The 24,255-nt window shown below is 39.0% G+C and overlaps 1 protein-coding gene across 9 annotated transcripts in view; it reads left to right on the top strand.

The window, feature by feature from the left end:
• esrrga (estrogen-related receptor gamma a) overlaps nucleotides 1-24,255 on the top strand; it is a 173,941-nt gene that overhangs the window by 92,804 nt on the left and 56,882 nt on the right. For 3 of the 9 annotated variants that reach the window (XM_019359730.2, XM_019359727.2, XM_025907091.1), the window contains one exon: nucleotides 19,926-20,084. In XM_019359730.2, coding sequence (XP_019215275.1) covers nucleotides 19,927-20,084 — 158 coding nt within the window. In that variant the 5' untranslated portion in view covers nucleotide 19,926. Of the gene's footprint in view, nucleotides 1-8,754; nucleotides 9,141-19,925; nucleotides 20,085-21,166; nucleotides 21,248-24,255 lie in introns of those variants that run through there. The other 6 variants (XM_019359712.2, XM_019359719.2, XM_019359718.2 and 3 more) reach the window with 5 other exon arrangements.

The raw sequence follows: 24,255 nt of genomic DNA, 5'->3' as shown, positions 1-24,255 counted from the left end.
TTTATATTACAAATAAGTAATTATTGTGCATATCTGCATTAACAGTTGTGAAACAGACCTCAGTTCTTAATTCACACTCTTTGTGTCAAAAAACATTTGGCAACCCCTGGCAAACTCCAGTCACTAAGGAAAATGTATATTTCTCAACCTGTTTGTCAGCAGGTCAGTGAGGTCACAAAGAGGGTTCTCCACCAAAAACCTTGTTGTGATTGCTTTGGTCAGTAGCAGATTACACAGTTTCCCATAGTTTGCTTGGAAGATGCTGAGTTTTCTATAGACACTTTCCATTTACTCCATGCTGCAGTGAAACCTGAAAACGTGTGATGCAGACAGAAAAACAGAATGTTCCTCTTCAACCGCTCAACCCAATACATTTTACTGCAACTTTTTAACTCTGAAGGTGAGCATCCTCTGTTTCAAATTTGTATCGCACTTTTCACAATTTCACTACCACTTGGTGAGTAGTTTTTGACTGTTTGCAGATAAGTTGGTGTCTTCCATGCAAACTGATGGCAACCACTGCAATCTGCTAGTAACCAAAGCACCTTGTACCTCTTTGTGGCCAGTTTCACACCAATGAATACCAACAGCCTCCAGCAACCATTTTCCAACTGGTAGCAGAATACACACTTTCCCCTACAATCGGTGGTTACCAAGGGCTTACCAACTGGTGTATAGGCCTATGTGAATGGGGCTTGAGCAGTCAATTTCACAGCAACAACCAGCAACCATTTGCAAACAGTCTGGGAACATTCAGTGTTCCGTAGCGACCAGTGGTTGCCAGATGGTAGCTGACAGGTCTATAAGGCTGTGAGACTGAAGCCTATGAAGGATTGTTTATTTGCACTTACACATGAACTAATCAGGAATATTGGCCAGATGTCCATTATCATGACAGAAAATTCAGACATAGTGGCCTGTGACTTGTAAGCTTAACTCTGTTCTCAGCTAGAAAAAACACATTTTACTTACACAACTGTCAAGACAGCTAACTGAACAACCTGAACAATTTGAGCAAGACTATTAACAGTCACGTGTCCAAGCGTTCTCCAAGTGTTCTCCAAGTGTACAGTCTAAGAGACCACTCCTTTCAGGTTGATAAAATGTACAAATCTTCCATTTTTTGTACCATCTTCTTTATCAGATACAAAACAGCTTACATACTTTGCATTACTAACCAGCAATTGTGTATCGTTAACCATCATTAGCATGAAACTTTTATATTACAGTGCACATTTAAGGGGAACACTGTAATTCAACAGAAGCTTTTCAATTTAAATCAGTTTTATTTATATAGTGCCAAATCACAACGTCACTTTCCTCATGGTACTTCATATTTTAAGGTAAAGACCCTACAATAATAGAGAGAAAACCACCCAACAATCAGACGACTCCCTTTGAGCAACTACTAGGCGACCATGGAAAGTTAAGAGTTTTTTAAACTCTTAACTTTAAAAAAAAAAAAAAACTTTTGACAGGAAGAAACTTTTGGCAGAACCAGGCTCAGGGAGGGGCAGCTATTTGTCCCAACCAGTTGGAGTTGATGGGACAGTTCAGCACAGCGTCCAACAATGAGTGATAGGTGCTATTAAGCACGTATGAACTGAAATATCTAGTGTTGAATTAAATATATTTTGGAGTATATTTTGACTAAAACCTTTTAAGAAAAGTTTCATACTTGCATTTAAATCCGGATATCAATATTTACAATGAACAAATATACATAAACAAAACATTTCAAATATCCACACTCACCAGTTTGAAACTTGCAAGCGATGTTGATCTTAGCTTTCATGTTTTGTTGTCCTTGAACATCAGATTTATTCTGTAGGCTTACCATTCCTCTCAACCTTTTGTTCCCCCCTCTTCTATGCTGTTTTATCCCCTTTCCCCCTTCATCTCATCTGTACACACTCTCTCTTACCGTCTTTATTAGTAGTGGAATTATTCACTTGGCTTACACCTCAGTTTGAATAAATTGAGTGTGGAACTATTGGCGAGATGGTCTTTTTTGGCAGGCATACATTTGTGCCTCGAAGTACATGTGTGTTATGTGTGTGCTGCATTAACAAAGAGACTGCATTGAGAGACAACTAATCCCAGTGGGATAGCCCACTCATGTTCTGTTTGAGAGCGGTGTAATTAAAGGAGCGCACCTCTCCGAAGTCACCTATTTCAATACAAAACACTGCTTTATACAGACACGCAGGCAGCGAGAAACCTCTACGCACACACATTTGCACACTCCCAGTGCTTTCTTACCCAGGCAAAATTCACTCTGTATATAATTACATCCCTCTTCTAATTTATCCCTGGGAATATATCAAAACCTCAGGATGTTTCAGGAGGTATGGAGGAGAGAAAGAGAATAAGAGGGTAGCAGTGAGGTTTGGAGACATGATGAGGTCAATACTTGTAAGAAAATAAGGCAATAAAGTTACTGAAATATTTATGTTTGATTGTTAGGTGCATAAACAGTTTATTGTTATTGTGTTTGACCATCTATATGGCTGCCTATATCCTTCATTTTATTTTATTTTTCTACTTTCTGCATTAAGAAAAGTTCACATAGCCCTTTGATTTTAATTTTTTGACATTCCAGGGATGTTTTTTCCAAAGAAACTGAGGCTGAAATATGTGAATGAATACATACAATTGATCTTTATAGCAAGATTGTATTTAGCTTTCATTTGGGAGAGAGAAAGATTATGTCGCTTGTTTGTGCAGGAGGCATCTTAAATGTAGAATGTGAGTTGAACTGGGAGTCTCGCTTGGCTTTGGAAGATACTGTGTATGCTCACAGATCACAGCAGGAGACGTGTATGTTGATTGAATGGAATATATGTGCACACAGAGATACAATAACACATATTCATCATGCCCACCCTGTCTGTTTACGTTTGACAATGTTATGCCCCAGGTTAGTCCAAAGTCTTCCCCTTTAGTCTGTTCTCACTTGCCGAGGTCACTGCTTTCACTCTGTGATGAGATACTGTCCACCCATCCTTCAATCTGACCAGTGAAAGGATGATGACCACAACTCACCTAGCCTGCTTTAGAATATTTTTATCTATAAGAAAAAAAATATTGTACACTCCATGTTAACTTAACTTTGAAGAAAGAGGACATGTAAGGTGCATGCATGTACTGACTCTGTGTGTAAATGCTGGTAATACTTCCTTTTTATATTTTGACACATCTTTTTCTTTGTGTGTATATTGTTCTGTTGCACACATACACTTGTGTTTCCATGACTTCAGAGGACATTACACTGACTTAAGTTCATTTCCTGACGCTATAATCCAACCTGTCTTTCTACTGTAGGTGTGAAGCTTGCTTGACCTTTGTGCGGAATAACGGGGCTGTCATATGACTGCCTGTCCTAAATAAATCACAGTATACAAGCCCTAAGTTTGTAGGCATGTGTAACTATGCAAACAAGTGAGAAGGCTGTACGTGTCATGTCTTTTGTGTTTGCGTTCTTGAAACTGCCTGAACACTTCCACACACAGCTGTACTGTATATGTAGTATGCGTTGCAATGGCACTTCACTACGCTGGTGTGGTTGTATAAGCTTTAGTGTGTTTTATGCATGTGTGTGCATGTGTGTGTTTGTAACTTTCATGTACCCTTCTCCAAAGGTTACCCAGACAGGCTTTTGGTGACAGGCTCCAGAAAGCTCCCTAAACCCAGCAGCTTTCCCCAGCAGCTGGTGCTCTCTCCTTGGCCTCGATCGCCATCACTGCTCCTTCCCTTAACACACAAAATGATTTAGCAACCAAAACGATGACTTTTGAAAAGTTCACTCAGTTCGTCAGGTAATTAGTTTTCATCAAATTATTCGTTTTGCCAGCATGTGGCTGCTATGTGGGAGTGTTGATGTAGGCCTGTAAAATGTTGATTATTTGACCAAACCAAATAGTTCCACCTCATTGGAAATCCAAAACTCAGTCAAACTCACTTGGTCTGAACATGTCGGTTGTAAAGTTAACACCCAATACTTGAACTGCCTTCTCTGCTGCCCTTGTGAGGAGCTGATATTATTACATTACTGTAGTAAGGAAATCTCTTTAAAGTTAAGACATTTGTAGTTGGTTAACTCTGTTATGACTAATTTGAGGTTAAGTGCAATGCAGGAAGTAGGATGTAGCATAGTAATTAGGGCCCATTTAGTTTACATAGACAAACATTGCTGCTATGACACGACTCGATCATAGAAGTCATTTTTAAATATTTAAAAAACATTTTTTAGATATTTATTTTGTATGAATAATTCCAAATATATTCATCACTCCTTTTTAAAAAAAATAATTCTTTATGACTACTACAGTATTTTATTTTCTGATTATCCTAGTGGATTATATCCTGTAATATATAATACATAAAATATATAGCCCAGAGGGCAAGTTTTTTCCTTTGCTGTTTTACACTCACACAGCCTGAAATGAACTGCAGCTTAAACTCAGTGTTTATCTAATAACACCTTGTGACTTCAAACCCTTTCATTGCTATTACAGCCATCAGTCACGTTAGTGACAGAGATGTCTTTTCAAGTCTACAGATCTCTCGCTTTTTCCTATTGGCTTCTCTTGCTCTGTTTTTCTCCCTGTCTCCTTCTCACTCTTCATTGCTCCCTGCCTTTAGCTCTCTCTCTGGGTTCAGGTTGGAGGAGCAGGCAGGGGTCTTTGTTCAAATTGTCCATATCCACACTGTGTTCTGCTGTACCTGCTGACAAAGCTATCAGATAACTTAGCTCCATCTCCCCTGATCCTGTTGGTGGTGTAGCTTTGTATTATGTGTGTGTTTTTGAGAGATGGTGTTCTTTTATGTATTTTTGTTTATTTTTGTTGGCTTTCACAATGAATGATATTGTGACTTAATCTTGCATATTTTTAGTTACATTCCTACAAACAGCCATGGACACACGAGTTGTGAGTCTTTGTGCTGCTGTTGGCTGTAAACTGACCAGAGTCCATAGCTCCCTCTGTTGGCTTGAAGTGAAGTGCAATTTCTTACTCTCACTCTCTCCGTCTGCCTCACCCCCTCTTTTCTACAAAAGCAAAGTTCAGTAATGTGTGAAATTTCCAAATTGCTTCATTTCACTTTTGGTACAGCTTAGCTTTTTAGTCCTCATTTTAACATTAAAATGTCAAATGTTTGTCCTGCTCGTAGTACTTACTTAAACCTACCTTAAATGCGTAAATGTTTATAAAAAAAAGGAAATGTTCTTTAATTATCAAGAACAAATGCTCTGTTTTATTATTGTTGAAAGTACTTTGTTTGCAGTTGTTGCCTCAGTCTAGTACTTTGTTCATGACTGGCACATGTGTCGATGGGTGGCCTGGGGTCAGCTTCCTAAGTGGCCGCGTCTTGAATTTGTTAAAGATTGTTTTGACCAGCAAAGACACACATACAACCGCTCACAATACAGGGCTCTGAATGAACTTGCTGTGGCCTATTGAGTAGTGTGATTGATGTCAGCGAGAGTTGCAATGGATAATTCTTCCATAGATGTCAACAGGCTGCCACCGCAGGGTCAAAACACACACACCCACACACAGATTTACACACACTGGCAGACAAGAGAAGAATGAGATGCCAGCAGTTACAGAGCTCAATAGGTTTTACATTGTAAATGAACTTTTAAAATGATGCCAGCAAGGCCATTTACACATGCATACAATTATTAATTATGATAAAATGCTATTTTTACACTGTGCTTTGACTGAGTTGCATATTTTTTGTTTTTATGTTGTTATTTGCAGTTATATTTCTGCAGCATTGTGCATGGAAATATTGTCTGTTACCCAGCAGTCACATATGCACACATCGTGGATGCTCAAGGTCTCTCCTTGGCTTTTTGAGTTAAAGGTTTGCATTTAAGATGTTTATGGTTTGTCCAGTTATAGAGAAAAGTGGCCTAAAGGGGTCACTGTCAACATACACACACTGACTGAGAGTCAATCAATAGTCTATGGGGGTGGGGAGGATAGGGGTCAGAGAAGGAAAAGAGGAGTGAGGCAGAAAGACAGAAAAAGTAACGGCTGTTATGTGTGTGCACTGGTTGATGGATTTTAAGGAATACAGCTCTGTTTGTGGCGTTGTGTGCATGACATGATGTTATTGTCTCACCATAACATTTTTTTCTGTATTTACATAAAAGGCAAAGCTTTGTAAGGCATCACTCACCACACATGCACAGTGAAAGCTGATTCTTAGACTGCGTTCTTATGTTTTACCACATTGCTGCTTGTGCTTAAATTATCAGTCAGTAGAAATCACTTTCAACACAAACTGCATAAATTAAAGAATCATTGAATATTTTGTAACATAAACTAACTAAAAATTACGCCTCCATAAACGCAACCAGTTCATCTTAGACAAATATTAATGATTTCTGTGTGCGTCAAAACACTGTTCTTCAAATATTTATATAGCCATTCGTTGATATGTTACAACCCACAGACGTTTAGGCTTCTAATTGTTTAATTCAATGTATGATTTGTAGTTCTTATTTTAAATAAATGTGTTAGGCAGAACATTTTGGACTTTCTGCACTGAAACAGAGATTGTGTGTGTGTGTGTGTGTGTGTGTGTGTGTGTGTGTGTGTGTGTGTGTGTGTACTTGTGTATGCACGAGTGTGTTAGACACTGAGGTTTTGGTAAAGGATTTGTTTGCACAGTAGTGACGGCAGCATTGATTCACACTCATCTTTGTCGATGCTTATAAGCCTCTGGATACATCATAACTGTGTGTATGTTTGTATGCCTGCATGTGTATGTGTGTACACAAACCTAACAGCTATATATCTGTAAAGACATGTATTTGAATTCCTATCCTTCTGTGTAAATGGCAAAGGTACATCTGTGCAAGTAGTCTGTGACAATGAGTGTGTTTGTTTTCGTATGTGGTCTCTGGATCTTTACTTTGTCGGCTTCCGAAACAACTTCTAAATATGTATTTATTCTTGTAAAGACCCTGATTGTGCCCATGTGAAGGCAGTTAAGCTCAGTTTCACAGGGTCTTTCAGCACCACAATGTCAAAAAATTCTCCACGTCACACACATGTATTAAGCTATAATCATATTACCTTTAAAATGGCATTTAACTGAACAGTACTATGGCTAACAGGTACTGAGTTCTCCATGCAGCTAGAGTAAGAGTTAGAGCTAGAGTGCTTTATCAGCAAAACCAATACACATATCCTACGCTACACTAAGAAGAATATGAAGAATATTTAGTGCGCTAACCTCAATGTTTTAGTAACAGTTTTTCTGTTAAGCAGTTGAAATGTTGAACATTGGACTCTGTGTTTGTCAAAGAAAAACAGGGAAAGAAAAGGCAGCAGTTACACACACATACACACACATGTACATCAAAGCTGAGATTGGTTTCAGGAAATATTTTATTATCTGTACTATTCCAAAGCTGCTAATCACAACCACTCTCTTTCATCTTTGCACCACCCCCCCCACCCCCAACAACACCACCACCACCTCCACCTCCTCCACCCCCTCCGATTCCATTCTCTGTCTCCCTCTATACTCCACACTTCTCTCTCCCCCGCCATCCCATGTGCAGGGGTACCCAAGTGTTGAAAAAGTCTAATCAAAAGGAGGAAGACGTTAGTTAAAAAGAAAGGAAAGAGGACAGAAAGAGTGCGTGTATCATTCAGAGTGTCCCTACAGGGTTCCGATTTTTCCCCTTTTTACAAGGCCCTTCCCGCTCTCCTTGCATTCCCTTTTCTCTTTTCCGCTGTCTCCTCCTTGCTCTAAAACTGAGAAGCGGTGAGCTAATTTTTCCTGGAGAATCCCAGTCGCAGTACCTATGCTCACATTCCAAGGTGCTCGGAAATACTGGGAATACACAGCCTCCTGGTATAGAGATGAAAGTGAACTTGACAAAACAGCAAGCAGCAGGGAAAACCTTGTTCCAATCATGCCCAAATCATTCCACAACAAAGGACAAGCGCTCTGGAATTGCTATAATCTCATATTTTACTGCTGGGCCGCGATGGGTTCTGCTGCGCTGTGCCTGTGTGTTTACGGTGTGACACAGTATTCAGGCTTTGGGTTCATGGTCAAGCATACACTTGTTTATTTGATCTTGCATTTCTCTGGATTTGATTAGGTCAGTTTTGTGTTTTCCATTTGAGCACAAATCAATATTGGGGTCCTTAAAAGATCCTAATAACATGGTGTTACTCATGTGGTTCAGACCTTATTTGAAAGGATTTTGGTTAAAACTTTTTTTTACATTGTTAGAAATAAATATATTGTCAGTTTTTAATATTGCAGTTTATGTGAGAATGTAATTTTACCAATGCAGGTACATGCAGAGAGCAGGAGTGAGCAGGAGTGACCAGGGTAGTGAGAGACCAGTGAAGAAAGGTCAGAAAGATGGATTGATAAAGAGAGAAAGAAATACAGTAAAAAGGAGAGCAGGTTGTCTTGCTTTAAACCTTTCTCGCACCTGTCTCGTTCTCCTCTCTGCTTCCTCCTTTCCTTCCTGATTCCCTCATTCTCTCTTTTCCTCCGTGCTCTTTGTCTGATCCCTCCCTCTCCACCTGCTCTTCTCCCTCTCTCTCGCTCTCCCATATTTTCTCCACCCCTTTCTCCGCCCCTCCCTGCAGCTATTGGTGAAGCACCCACCAATCACAGCACAACTGGGACCTGAGGGACTACATATGCAAAATGCTGCTTAATATTCATGAGCCGCTATCGGGGCTTTAAGTCGTTGATTAGGACAGCAGCACAGCTTTCTGTCCCAACTGCCTGACTAGCTGGCTGTGTGTGTGCCTATAGCCCCCTCTCTCTCACTCTCACATACACACTGCATACACATGCTCCCTCACTTCTACGCACACACGCAGAGCTGATCAGTCCAGGCAGCGCAGAGCCCGGTAATTGTATTGCTCACTCCAAGTGGAAGGAAGGACCGAAAGAGAAGAAGATCAGAGAAAGAAGAGAAAAGAAGAGAGAGGAGAGATATAAAAAAAAAACTTCCATTTTTTTTTTTGTGTTTAATTTCTTGCCATTTACCCTGAGGAGGTTGACATGACAATGACCCGGTATCGCCGATGGATTCGGTAGGACACCCGTTATCCGAGTGTTTTTTAATGCACTCTGAACAAGAGTAGGTAAATTTTACCTTTTACTCTTATCCTTTTATTGATCATCCAACTTGTCATTGCCATTGTCTTCCACTGTAAGTGACTGTGTGAGTCAGTGAGTGAGTGTATGTGCTGGTATGCAGCGGAGGTGGCCGGCACCGTGTCAAGGTTGTTTCTGCTGTCAGGTAGCACGCGTTCACTCTTGTCTTTGTGTGTGTGTGTGTGTGTGTGTGTGTGTGTGTGTGTGGCTGCAGTATCCGGACAGCAGCTCTTACTTAGTGGGCAGAGGAGCAAAATTTCTGTCCCTTCACCTGAAAGTGAGACATACGCACAAACACACCTGCCTGCAAACACACATTGTTTACTCCATTTTCACTTTCGCTGTTTTCAACAACCACTTTACTTGAAGTCAGACTGTTCTTGGGACAAACTTTCTCACTACATGTCTGCATGCGTGTACCTGTGCATGTGTTTATGCTTATGCATGTGTGGTTTAAGTATGTGTTCATCCGAGCAGAGAATCCGCGAGATAACAGGGCATTAAGGTTACAGGAGCAACGTGTAGGAAAGGGCCCATAAGAGAGGAGGGAGAGAGAAAAGGGGGAGAGCTGCGCTCTTAAATGCCAGAGGAGGTAGAATTTCAGACGGGCAGCTCAGCGTGTGGCCCCGCTCAGGAATTAGAGACAGTCACACACACTCTCTCTCACACTCACACACACACACACACAAACACACGAGTGCTGCTGAGCTGCTCCTTTCGCCAATGCTTTGCTCTTTTAGATGTATGTGCAAAATGCAGATTAAGTGATTGGCAGAGTGGACAGCAGTTTGCTTGATTAGATTATTGTGTGCACAATTATTTAAAAAACAAAATTTGAGCCAACAAACAAATGATTAAAGCATAGCAGTATTTGCTTAATTCTTTTCTTAAACAGGACAAGATAAAAACATTCCTCCGACACTGTGCGTGTGTGATTCAGTAGCCGAACAGACCTTTTTTGTCTGTATGTATAAAATTATTGGCATTCATCTTTTCGAATTTGAAAAGCTCATAAATGAAGCAAAGATTTTATGGTCATATATATATCTATAAATATATATGTATAGATTTAAAACACATGCTTAGATTAAACCCATTTCCACTTAGAACTAAATTTGAATGAGTGACACTAAATCAAAGCCACAGTTTAAGTGTTTTTTTACGGTAGAGAGTCGGAAGTGGGAAAGCTGAAAGAACAAAGTCAGAGCAGAAGCTCATGCAAAATGTTGTACTGTAATATTTCCCAAAATGGTATTCGTAACATTTTTGATGGAAATAGGCAATTTTTCATTTGCTTTCAGTCTTTCTAATCATTTGTGTTTTAAAGCACACATGCCCCACTCACTCGTAAAGCATGTTGAATATAGAGGCATTTTTAAAAGAATAAACGGAGATAAACTGTACCACTACTTTACATTAAAATATTATTTTATTATATTTTTAATTTAAAAATTTGTCTTTTAACTTTCAGTCTGTTTGAATTAAAATGTCATTTAAGCAAATATGAGAAATTGCCCCTTCTGAGCAAGTAAATGCTTAAAGAGCACAAATTAAAATGTATGTGCAGGATTTTTTTAAATGATTATTTTATTATCGTTGCGGTATGACCAATCAAGCTTTTAGAGAGTCTGAGAATATCAGTCATTTCAGTTCCCTTTTTAGAGGGAATAACTGAATTTCCAGCAAAGCAAAATCTGAAGGTTTTAACCCTGTGGATTGCATCTGAACAAGCTTTCTCTACGTTGGTCCTTCAACTGCAAAACAGTGGGGTGGATTTTAAGGACCTGTAACGGCTCAGGTGTAAGAGTCTTGATTTTTTTTGTTTTTGTTTTTTCAGAATAAGACAAAGAATTCAAATTTTTCAAAAACTTCTGAACTGGATTTGCTCCTTAGTGGACAAGAAGTGTGAAAAGTGTGTTTAGACATCAAGCATCAATATGCTCACTGAAAAACACACTTTCCTGATAGACATATAGCATGAGATGTCTCTGCTTTACCTGCGTGTGATTCAGCAAGTGTACGTAAGCTGTTGCCACTCAAACGTTTTCTAGAGAGCCCTCTGGTCCCGTCATCTGTCCGTCCGCTCCTTCACACATCCATTCATCCATCCATCGATCCATCCATCCACCGTTCTCTGTTCTCGGCTCAGGCTTTCCCTTCTTTGCTCTAAGGCACTGCTTTCCTATACTAATTAAAATATTAGGGATAATGATGATCATACTGATAATAATAACAACAAGTACCACTTAAGCTGTTAACATAATTGCATTCCCCTCATGCCACCATATACATAACATTTGCATATCATTAAAATATATTTCCCACAGTGACTTTAGTGATTTTGGTGTTTTTAACAGTGGGTGTGAGGGAGAACGGACGGGTGGTGAGAACTGCACAGTGGCCGATCAGTCAGGCAAAGGTTTTGTAGTGCAGTAATGAAGAGAAGCACAAGGGAGCACAAATGATTTGATTAGGAATTATTCTCCAATCTGATGTGTCTGGATTTAATTCTTTTTAAATACATGAAAATGTAGACGAAAGAAATTATTTGTGATTGTGAGTAAAAAAAAATAAAAATAAAAATCTGTTTCAGGTTAAACATTGTTGAAGTAGTTCATCAGACTAAATTTAGATGTGACAGAAAAACAAACTTTTTTTTTTACTTACACTAGTATATATAATATAATTCAGGCATCAAATTTTCACACGTAATGTCGTGTTGCTTCTTGTTCTGCTGCGACAAATGCCACTGTTTTAGTTCACGTTTGGAAAAGTGCATTGGCCATCATACAGAGATGTACTTTTCCTGATTTCCTAATATGGCAAACTACTTTATATGAAACTGAGAAAGAAATTCAATTGAGAAAAAATCTAACTCGAAGGCCAACCGTCTGACGCTTTGACCGTTTGTTGTTTAAATGTGCGACAGCAAAATATACATATGTTTAGTTATTCAGAATAAAGAGAAAATATGGCTTGCTTTTGATTAGACAATAAAGAGCATTTAATGGTTTTTTCCCATCTTTTTCTTTTCCTTAATCTTAGTCGCTGGACCTTATTTTTCAGCCTATAAAGGGGGATATGCAGCAAAGAGAGAGAGAGAGAAAGAGAGGTAAAGCTGACTGGAGGGAGGGACAGGGGGACCAAAGAGAGATTGCGTAAATTAAAATCCTTTTAATCTCCTTATAAAATCATTTACTTAATTCATCTGTCAAAGCATGTCAATATGTGCCGTGCTGATTTGCTGGCTGCGCGCGCGCGTGTGTGTCTGTGAGTGTGTGAGCGTGCAATTTGCATCTGTTTGTTGCCATCCGTGGTTTCGTGCCTGCATGCTCCCATTTTGTATGTGTGACCTATTGATGGCCTATATGAGGAAGTGTTGTTCTTTTTGTCTCTTTGCCCGCCTGTCTGTCCCTATGGAATTTGTTGTCTGTCAGTTTTTTTGCATTTGCCTGCAAACTCACGCGCAGAGAAACACACGCACTCGTGCTTACGGCGGCCTCGCTCTCATGTGAAGGGTCCGGGCATTCCAGTGGTAATTTGGTCCCGTAAAGAGACAGAGAGAGGTAGAGAGTGTGAGAAAGAGAGAGAGAGAGAGAGAGAGAGACGCAATGAGAGAGACAGACAGAGCGAAGTGGGAAGGAAGGGAGGGGGTTTGCTTTTGTCTGACACCAGCACCCAGGAGGTCCGCTGGACACACGTGTAAGCATGAATGCCCACAGCAACGCACACTCTTAACACTAATGCATAACAATAAACACAGGTTTTACCATTTGCAGGTTAAAGTTATCAAAATTTTAAAAATGCAGTCGCTTATTCTTACACACACACACATGCATCTACATATGTGGATGCAGATATTAAAAATGCATTGTCTCACACACACTTAGAAAGCCACTGAGAGATGACAGAGCAAAATGGGATGAGCCTTGATGATGTGAATTTGTCTGATTTATGTCCAATCCATCAGTGCTCTGTGTGTGTGAGAGTATGTCACGGGTCAGTGCCGGCCTTTATGTGTTGAAAGAGCAGTAAGGGAGACTGTACCAGATGTGACACACACACACACACACACACACGAACACACACTGCAATTAGCCATTTCACCACATTGGTGGTGAATCTGTGTGTGTGTGTGTGTGTGTGTGTGTGTGTGTGAATGCACGGTTGAATGCCAAAGCGGTGATCAAAAAAAGAGAGAGAGAGAGAGTGATATATAGTGAGAGGCAGTGTCGCTCATCTTATCTCCTCTTCTCCTCTCCACAGTGCTCATCCTCTCATTCCCCACATTCCATCATCCATACATCTCCGTCATCCATACATCAAAATGTGAATTCAATTATTATTACTATTATCACATTCTATCAAATCATTTATGCTCCGTCTGAGAATTACTCTCCGTAATGCTGCTGACTTTTCTGTCTTTTCAAATCTGCTACGACCAAGTATATAGTTTAAAGAAATGCAGAATAAAAAGAGAATGTTCTGCACCTGTGCAAATTTGAACTGTGTCAAAAGCACACAGGTCCCTTTGTAGATCCGTCTGTTTGATTTTAACAAACATTGCTTTAAACTAAATTACGTTTTATTAGAATTGCTATATACATTGTGGGGTTTCTTTGGTGTGTGTGTTATTGTTTTCAGAAAAGGAGTCACTAAATTTGAATTTTATCAACTTCAACTAGATGAGCTATTGAGTTACGCTTTAGATCCGGTGACTGGTGTATGCATGAGTGTGTGCGTACCCATCGTGTTGTGCTTAGGGCTTCTAATGCTGCTCCTCAGTCCTAATAGGAGGAGACAGCGCAGACCGGGCCACAATAGAGCAGATTTAGATGGAGAGGTGAGGTGTGTGTATGTCTCTATGTGTGTGTGTGTAAAGTGTAAAAGTGTGTCCATGAGTTAAAGAGGATCACGAGAATGGTGAAGGTTCAAACCCCTTGTCTGTCTTTGGCACTTTTCTGTTGTGCTGCCCATGGGAGAGCCCTATGGTTTCGCTGCTTGGGTTGTTCTCTCCCTCTGCACGGCCAAGCTGAGAGTATGATTAAATTGTCATTGTTTCGACAGTGTGTAAGAGGGGTTCAAAAAGACAAAAAAGGGAAGATACAGTAGAACGGGAAAGGGATAGCTACTAAGAGAGAGAGAAAGAAATGAATGACCATGCCGCCTTCCGACTGACAGTGAAATATTCCTCCTCTCATCCTCCCATCATGCTTCATGTGTGTGCCTGATGGGGAGAGAATGACAGACCAGCCCACACCCCACCTCATGGTTTAGTTCTCTAGTTTTTTGCTGCTTTTTTCATCTGCCTTGCACTCTTTTTCTTTCACTCTTTCTATCTCCTGTCTGTGCACTTGGTTTCTCTCTGTGGCAACTTTATCAGCTGCACCATACAAATAAACTACAATCACATGACGATTTTCAGAAGTATTTGTTCTTCCCAAATGGACTGTATATTCAGATATTATGCTGCTCAACAAAAGTGTATATTCTTTGAATCAGGGAATTTTGATTTCAAGTTATTAGACAAGATTTTACACTGAAGACTGAATACTGAAGAAAGGTTTGTTACACTTTCTTGCTTCCTGCCCCGAACGTATTAATTTCATTAATTAAGTTTACTCCACCCGCTTCATTATACACAAAAAATGAAACGTACATAACAACATATATATGTATATTTACCTCATTATTCACAGCTTTGGGTGTTTTTGTGAAAAGGAAAATGTCTCTAACAAATATGTTGATCACACAAAGTAACTCATTTATTTTTTTAATTTTATTTAAGAAAAAAAACAAGCCCAACAGCATCAGTCCTCGTTGGTCCCTCTAACTGTACCAACGGTTCAGCTTTGACACACATCCGTACATGTGTGAGAAGATGCCACGTGTTAATATACAGTTCATTATTTTGCACATGTAAAAACAAGAAAACTATGTGTGTTATTAAGGCCTTGTTTCTGTGCGTGTGTGTGTGAGAGAGAGACAGTGAGTGAGAGCGCATTTGTGTGTATTAACTGCGTTTACGCTTTCACACAATAGTTAAATTGTATTTGACATTGTAAAAACTTTCACTTTTAGTTTGATGTAGGTTAAATAAAATAGTTCATATACGTTTATTGCTTTTTCCAAAATATCACTCTATTTAAAAAAAACATTTTCATAGTTTCATCGCTGGCAACTTTAGAAAAGATCAGATGTTAAAGTATTTGTGCATGGAACATTTATGTGAATTATGTTTACATTAATTAAAAAAAATACTATAATCCTACATGGTAAAAACGCTTCTTTTCTTTAGGATGCGTGTTCCTCTGCATAGCTGATCCGCACTTTCATTCATGGCAGTAGATAATTCATTTTCTCTTTATCCCTATCTTCCTTCACCATTCAGCGCCCTCCACCCACCCATAAGCGCACGCGCGCACACACACACACACACACTCCTCTTCTCCCTCTACACACCCCCCCTCTCCCTTGTGGAACTGTCACCTTTCTGCACCCGCTCAGTCCCTATTAAGGCCGACAGCCCATCTGCCGCCTGCCCCGCTAACAGCTCCCGTCGCTAACGCTAACGTGCACACACATCCACATCCGCTCAGACACACACAGAGGGCTGCGTTCAACCCCACCTGCCCTGCTGCACATGCAGTCACACACAGAGCAACATCGTCAGACGTATATGTATATCAATATGTGCATCCCCTCAGTATTTATCATGATCTAATGATTCTTTCAATTACTTCCAAATATCAAAAAGTCTGTACCAGACTTTTTTTCTTGATTTAAAACATCCACTTTTGATCTTGCACGTTAAGATTTTTCAGGCAAGTATAAGGCAGAGCGTTATCGATTTAGAAAAGTCAGCAATTTGCAACAAGAAGTGCAGAAATGAAAATACTCAGAACCCACAAGTTTATTTGCAAGGAAGAAACTGATGGGATCATTGGGAAATTTTAATGCAGCAGAGGAGATCAGCTAGTCTTAAGTTAAGTTATTTATTAGTGTTCATATCTGTATGTTTATCCATATTTATGCATACAAATTGTCTGTGTAACTGCAAGACGTCACACTACCCTGACGAGAGGAGTAATTAGGTAGGGCAGTTGCTGCTTTGTGTATATGTGTGTGTGTGTGTGTGAGTGTTGTGGCATTTGCTCCCTTCAGGGATAGGTGCGTTTTGCATTAGCAAGAATGGCAACTGTCTCATCAATCACTGCATCACCATGACACACACAGACGCACACACACAGATGCACACACATACCATGGCATGGTCATTCTGTTCACAGATGGGCCAGCAACACATGAGCGAGTCACTGAGCATCAGAAAGACACCAACGATCTCCTTGCTTTCACACACACACACACACACACACACACACACACACACACACACTCTGCCACACATCCATAGTGTGTCTGCATGTGCTGGTTCTTGTGCTGCTTACATGTACTGACAGGAGCGTGAAATAGGTTAGGTAGAATCACATACATTAATGCGCCTGTCTTTTATTCTCTCCTTTACTCCACATGCATATTTAAATATTTATGATATGAGCTGTTTCTTACATATATGACTACCTGTGGGATTGAATTTTAAATTGACTTATTATTCGATGATGTTTAAAAATGTTTAAAATGTGTAAAATTCAGATTTTCATTTTACATATGTTTAGTGCTGTGTATCTATTTTAGTATATGATTCACATGTGCTGAATTAAATGTTAAAAAAGAAAGGAAAAAAGCCTCATGTAAAGGATTGTCTGTTGGCTTTAAGATGCTTTTTTAATGAATTTCATTCTTCTGAAATGAAACTAGGAACTAGGAAAATCAGATTATGTGGTTATAAATTGATAAAGCAGAATCTCTTTCGGTAATCCTAAGCAGTTTTAGTCCAGGTTAATACAAATGTCAGACGGATCTTTTTGTGGTTTCTCTAAAATATCATAATACAGACTAATAATAAAACTTTGTAAACTCAGGTTTTCTTTTCAGATGTATTTCTCATGGTTTGTGATTTTTATGGTTTAAACCTAAATAAAGAAATCAATCAATAAATCACCTACTCTGTCTTCCTCATCCGTACTTGTTATGTTGGCGTTTGGAAGGATATGGAGCTCATTTAAAGGTCTCATATTATATATTATTATATAAGTTATTATATATTTAAATATATATGTATATTTGACAAGTTAATTTTAGTCTTGCATGTACCCAGACTGTTTCAGCTAAAAATAGCACACTGATATTTCTCTGATTTCAGCACTTGTCTAAACAGGCTGTTACAGCATCTCTAACTAATGCAGTTAAGATGCCTGCAGCCAAAATGAGACAGTTGAACCCAAATGGCTGGTAATAAATACACAGGACTTAAACTGTTGCATACAGTGCAAACCCAAATCAAGATGAAAACACAGTACTTGAAAACGCTGAACAATCTATAGCGTTTTCAAGCAAATACTTCATGTAGTCCAATTTCAATATAGCGCCTGTGGGCATACAATAAACGCTAAGGGTAATGTTGTAATATTGTTGCGGAGATACCGTCATTAAAAATAAAAGTAAATCACCTCGTCGTCTGTTTTTTAGATGTCAGAAGTGGCCCTCGTCTTCAGTCTTGCAACCCACAGCAAAGTATCTGGGGTACTTTGGTCACAGTGTTAGCGCACACAGGTGTGCAAGGGAGAAAATATTCATTCAGAATGTAAGAGGGCGGATCGGGAGACAGTCATCGAATTTTGCCGCAAACCTGAGTTACTTGTTTGGCCAGAAGTTTTTGATTGATTATAATTGTTTATAATTCTCAGCACCACATGCACCTCATAGTGGATATACTTTAGTCCTTAGTGTGACACCAGAACCACTTCTCCCACCGCCACCTCCACCCAAAAACAAAAAAACAAAAAACAACAGTATTAATAGTTGGCTGTCTATATAGCATTGTGACACTGCAACCAAAGCCAATAAGTGTTTGAAGCAGCAGCAGCAGCAGAAAAATATCGATTCCTTCTATTCACCAGAGTGGAACTAAAACCTACATATTACACACCCTGGCCCTCCACCTCTCACTGAGCCAACCCAGCTCTGTGGATGGATATAGGGATGGCTGTCAGACAAGTCATTGGTCTGTCTACCTGCCTGTCTATGTGGCCCTCACATAAACAGGAACCCACAGCGGGGCAACATCTCACACTCAGACACACGTGCGTATGTGGTGGTTGTTTGTGTGGTAAACACGTGTCTATGAGTTTGCGACACATACCAACATCCTGCTCTGTTTACCGATACACTTTGTTGGAGGAAACACACACAAACAGGAGTGTCACCGTAAAAAAAAAATAGAAAGACCTGAAAAAGAAAGATTATTTTATTCATTGTCTTTTAGCTTCGATGCATAGCCTGATTTCTACTTTTACATGTTTGGGATGAAATTATTAGTTTGCTTCAGCTCTGTAATTCTTTGGCAAAGTTTTAATATTAAATCAATAATTATTCTTAGGTTCATTGGGCTAGTATTAGCAGACATGATTATTATAATCGCTCTCATTAAGCAAAAGCATAAATGCTCAAAAGCAAGCACCTCTTCAGATCTTTGCACTATTTTTGAAGGATTGCTTTCTTACTATATGTTTTCTTTCATCTTTTACCAACTCTGAATTACTAACTGTTTTTTCTATATTTTATCCACTGGTAGGAAACTGCTTTTCCTTCCACTTCCCTCTCTTCATTTCCCCCCGATAGTTTAAAAGTAGGGCATTCAGATCATTTTATTACAAGCCCAGCCATGACGTAATTTTTTCTTTTCTTTTTTTTTGCTTCTTTTCTTTTTTTTAATTGTTTTCGTAAGGGATGCTTTTGATTCTGTTGCCTGTGGTGACCTTATCACCCCAGCGACAGCCCTGCTTCTGATGACGGCACAGGGTTTGATTGAAGGATGGCACTTCTTCCTCTGATGCTTTTACTTTTATATTTCCTCCATTTAAAAGGGTTTTTTGAGGTTAAAACTGGTAAAACTTGGGGACGAAAGTCTCATGTACTAGTTTAAAATTCTGATCTGTCCCCTGTGCGTCTGTCTGAGATGCACAGGGGACAGATCTCATCTTTCTGCCTACTTGAGATGCTCTCAGCAAATTGCCCTATGTGTAAATCTTGGACCTTTCTTTGTGTATTTATGTTTTTTCTTTTCTGCCTCTCTCTGTCCCAACTATGCAGTTGCATAAATCATAACAGTTTTTTTCTTACGTTTACTGAGGGCTGAATGAATGTGTGTGCCTGTTACTGTGCCCTTTCAAGCACACTCTGTAATTCAGTGGTCATCCACTTAATTGTAATTTTGTGTTGAAGATTTTTTTATTTTTCCATTTTTTCCATTTCATTTTTGTTTCCTTGTCACTGTGTTGAGCTGAAGAAAGTATTTTATAAAAACAATAAAATTAAAAGGGTTTTGTGTTTAGTTTAGTAGTGTTTTGTTTACTACAGCGCTTTAACCTTTAATCAGATTCTGGTACTAAGAAAGCAGTTCATTTTTAGAAACAGGAACGTACAAAAATGTAACTTGTCACTGTTTCTATTTTTTTCTCCTTAGTTTTATTTTGTTATTTTACCATTGCCCCTGAACAACTGATTTCAGTGTCATTAGGTAGTTTTTGTGGCTTTTACGCAACACATAGGAGCCATGTCTCGGCTTTACAGTCCCACTGACTGTTTTCCTACTTTTCTCTGTTGTATTGTCAGCGCCATCCTTATGTTTCTCACTTTGCTTCTGTCTACAGAATGAACTTATCGAAGGGGCCCTTAGTGAACAGCAGCAGTGAAGATAACTCCAAGTCGTCTTATGGTAAATGCGGCGCTGGCGCCTGGAGAATGCACCAGAGCTACGATCCACTGGAGGCCAACCACATGAGAGACGCACATGCCCTCTACAACCCCAGGTAAGACAGACTGACAAGAAGACCACAGACACAAAAGAAGAAAGGGGGAATGACTTAAAAAGGGCAAAACAAAAGTGACTGTGAATCCATAAATCTACGCTGAGTTTTCTACAAAAGTCACACTTGACCTCTATAAACCTCGGAAGAAGAGAAAGAAAAGGCAAGCATTTGGAGACATCAAAAGCCAGTTTTTATTGGTCAGGATGTGTGCGTGTTTGAGACTATTTGGAGAGAACCAACTTTTCTCCACCATCTATTCAAATGTGAGGAGAACGACTGTGTGCATGTGTGTCTTTCTTTGTATATATTTATATATATAATTTATAATTCATATGCCTTATCAGTTATGTTTTTATATAGTATTTTACATTTTTAACAACACTTTTTATGTTATCAGCTTTACAAACCATCTTCCACTGTTCATGTCACCAGTATTTCTTTATTTTTTATCTTTTTTTTACCTGCCCTCTATCGGTTTCTTTAAATAATTCCCTATAAATCCAAGTTAAGGGTGATCTTCAGTGTCGTTTGGGATCAAGAAGGGGTTCCCCATGGTACGACCAAGCCTTTAATATCTACTCTTTTTTTATTTCAAATCTTGGAAAACAAAAAAAATTCTCATTTAAACACCACAATATAGAAAACATACAAATCCATTGTAAACTATATGTTATGATTAAACAGTGCAACTAAAATGAGAATATTTTTTTCCCTAGTATATATAGAGTATCACAAGAAATTTGGATTCAACTTGTGGCTCAAGGACACTTCAGTAGTGCAAATGCGTCGCAGTGCAGAGGCTTTAAATCACATCGTTTTGTTGAAGGACATTCTCTTTTACCATTACAATTATTCTCCATGCCATCTGTATGTGCAGTCAAACCTGAAGCATGAAAAGCTTAAACCAAAGTGAAATTTCGCTTTAAAGTTCTCCAACAAAACCAGTTCTGACTTTATGTTGTTCCGGGCAGGTTTTGCTGAGGGCTGTCTTGCTTTATTTTTAGAGCTTAAACTGTAAATACGCTTCTTGTTTCATGTTAAAACACAGGAAATGTGTGACGCATTAAATATAGACAAACGTTATGATATCCTTCCTCCTCCTCTTTTGAAAGTTTCTCGGGATAAGAGATAGCATGACATGCTCTCAAAGCGAACGTTTAACTGTAAGTATGTGCTTTCTATATAATTTACATAATTCAGGGCTATTGGACTAGTATAAACAAATAAGTATATTATTACTGTGCTTAGTGTTACTTGTTGTACATTATTTCACTTTAAAAACAGCTGAATATATATTTAATTTAAATAGGCTATATAAGAACCTACTGTAACCAAAAGTAGGTTTCCCAAACTTTGTCTGTCTGTTCTCCGGATCGTGTTTTCACTCTCTGGATTTTGGACATTATGCTTCAAGATCTCACTGACTAACTTGATTATCTTAAATGAACATTACTGTGATTTTTTATGTTGTTATTATTGTTGTATTATTGCACATTCTTTAGGAACAATATTGATTAGTGCATTGTTAGGGTCTTGCGAAGCCCTTTAATTTTAAATGCATGTGTGTGTGTGTTCCCGTGTGCACTGTAGACTGGGAAGTTTTAGTCCAATAGGATTTCAGGGTTAGTCTGGGTCAAGCCAATTAGAGGTCTGGCAAGCCATTCTCACGCAGACCCTCGGCCAGTCACCAGGAGGAGTGTTAGTAGCACAATGTGAGTGTGTTGGCAGACAGTGAAGTCTGGTGATGAGAGGTGTAAAGGTTTGCCAGGGGCTATGGAGTCAGTCCGTGGCTTGAAGTCACACAGTACATTTGTACACATGGATAGAGACACACTAGGCTCCAAAATGGGGAGCATTATTTCGCCTCTATGGTTCAAAACAAACTGCAAATTATATTGTTATTGTGAATTCGGCTGCCGCAAATATGCCAAGCCTACATGATGACATAACGGTATCCCCTAACTAAGGGGGAAAAAAACAGTACTGTGAAGTTAACAACTTGAGGATTTATCTCAAGACTTGTGCCGAAAAAATACAATCTGGGGATTTGCAATTCTGTTAAAATTTTTAGAATTTTATTTCTCCTGAAACCGAGCTCAGAGTAGTCCTTTCTCACAGCAGGCAGCCTAATTTACCATAAGAAAAGTGTCCCTCCCAGTAAGACCTAACTGTGGGACAGGAATACCAGGACTCTAAATCTGAAGCACTTGAACTCAGCCATAGTTCATTACTTGTTATAGTTTATTATTATTTATATTTATGTATGTCCATCTGTGACAAAGCAACACATCCAGTAAAAATAGTTTATTTTTTAAAAATAGCCTTGAAAAGCTAACACTAAATATTAAAGTACTAACACTAAATATTAAGGTAAAAGTCACCTTACCTCAGTTGAACCTTTACCCCTACAAACACACACACTCACACAAACACACGTTTTCACTTACACACACAGTAAAAGGAACACATTTACTTACACACACATGCACTATAAGATCACAGGAACACTTCCTTAGGATATCTGACCTCCAACTGTGTTGATGGGATTTGGTCGTGATTTATATGCACTCTCTCTCTCACACACTTGCACAGACACACACTTAAACAGCACACACACCGAAAATGAAAGAAATCCAGGTTCAGAAGGGACAATATTTAGAAAAGAATTTAAATGAATTTAGATTTATAGCAGTGTTTTTATTTTATCCCTAAGAATAACTTTTTTTTTTAATATCACAGATCTCTGTACAAAAATAGCAAAGAAATAAATTTAATTTGGGGCCTTTTCTTGTATTAAAACTTTTTTGAATTCTAAAGAAATTTCTTAAATGCTTTTGGAGATCTGCAGTTTTCATTGGACAGCAACAATATTATTCCTCTTTTTATTTAGGCCATCAAACCATGGGAATGTGATTAATGTCAGGCAGCTAGAGTGCGCTTGAATACACACACACACTGTGCTGTAAACTGAGCCCAATGTAATCATAATGATAAAGCAGATTGCCTTAACACACAGATGGGCTTCCCAAAAGCTGTGTGTGTGTGTGTGTGTGTGTATGTGTGTGTAAGTGTGGACAACGCTGATTGGATTGCAGATTTATAGAAGAGGATTACTGCAGGAGCAGAGAGAGAGAGAGAGAGCGAGAGAGGGGAAAAGAGAGAGGGGGTTTCAGACACTCACCTCTCATTAACTTCCACCCTCTTCACCTCGACTCGCCCTATTCTCAATCACGGACAAACACGCACATGTACACACACATAGATATACACATTTAAAATCTTGTTTAAGTGGAGCATCTCGTTCTTTATATTTACCAATGATATGCTGATTCAGTATTTAAATCTTAGTAATTTGCAAGAAGTTTCAAAAGTAAGAATCCTGCAGAATGCTGCAACAAAAACCATTACTGGGTAGTCACTTAAAAATAATACAGCCACATTTTAAAGAAAAAAGTTCTTGGTGACAAAACCAGAAAATTTCCCTTTTTTGTTGCAGTTCGCGAGATCTACGCCAGTTTTGAGCTTTGTATACCTATTATACTGAATGTAAAGTATATTCAAATACATGCCATTTAGGGGGAAGACATTCATGAAGGTTCCAGATTAAATAAAAACGGACAAAGGCGCAGTGTGAAGTGGACAGAAAGAAACAGTCAGAGACAGACAGAGAGACAGAGATGGCGAAAGACAGTGGGCACTGCAGCAAACCTGATTATGACTAGATGTGAATTAGATTCCCTAACAGATGGTCCAGGAGCGAGACTGTAAGGTGCATCAGCCAGCAGTGAGGGGAGGAAGAGGGGGAGGATAGAGGGCATGGGTGGGAGAGAGAGGGAAGAACAGGCCAGGAGGCTCGGAAGACGCGTGTCAACAGCAGCTTGTGGCAGGTCAAAATGGGCATTTACAGTGAAAAGAATCTTGTTTCACATTTTTATTCAGTGTATTTGGAGTGGGGTATTTCAAGTCTATCACTTTCTCTCTCTTTTTTGCAGTATAAATGAAGTAAAGTGATAATATACAGAAGTAAAAGTAATGAACTGGGAGAATCTTTAACAGTCATTGCATTTGGATATAAAGTAGTATTACATGTGTAAGGTTAAATATGATCTGTCTACATGTATTATTTGTAGAATATTGAAGTAAACATTGAAACGCACACATTGGATGGTGC

This window comes from Oreochromis niloticus, linkage group LG1 (assembly GCF_001858045.2).
Source record: "Oreochromis niloticus isolate F11D_XX linkage group LG1, O_niloticus_UMD_NMBU, whole genome shotgun sequence".
Classification (NCBI taxonomy): domain Eukaryota; kingdom Metazoa; phylum Chordata; class Actinopteri; order Cichliformes; family Cichlidae; genus Oreochromis; species Oreochromis niloticus.
This window is presented reverse-complemented; position numbering and strand designations above follow the sequence as displayed.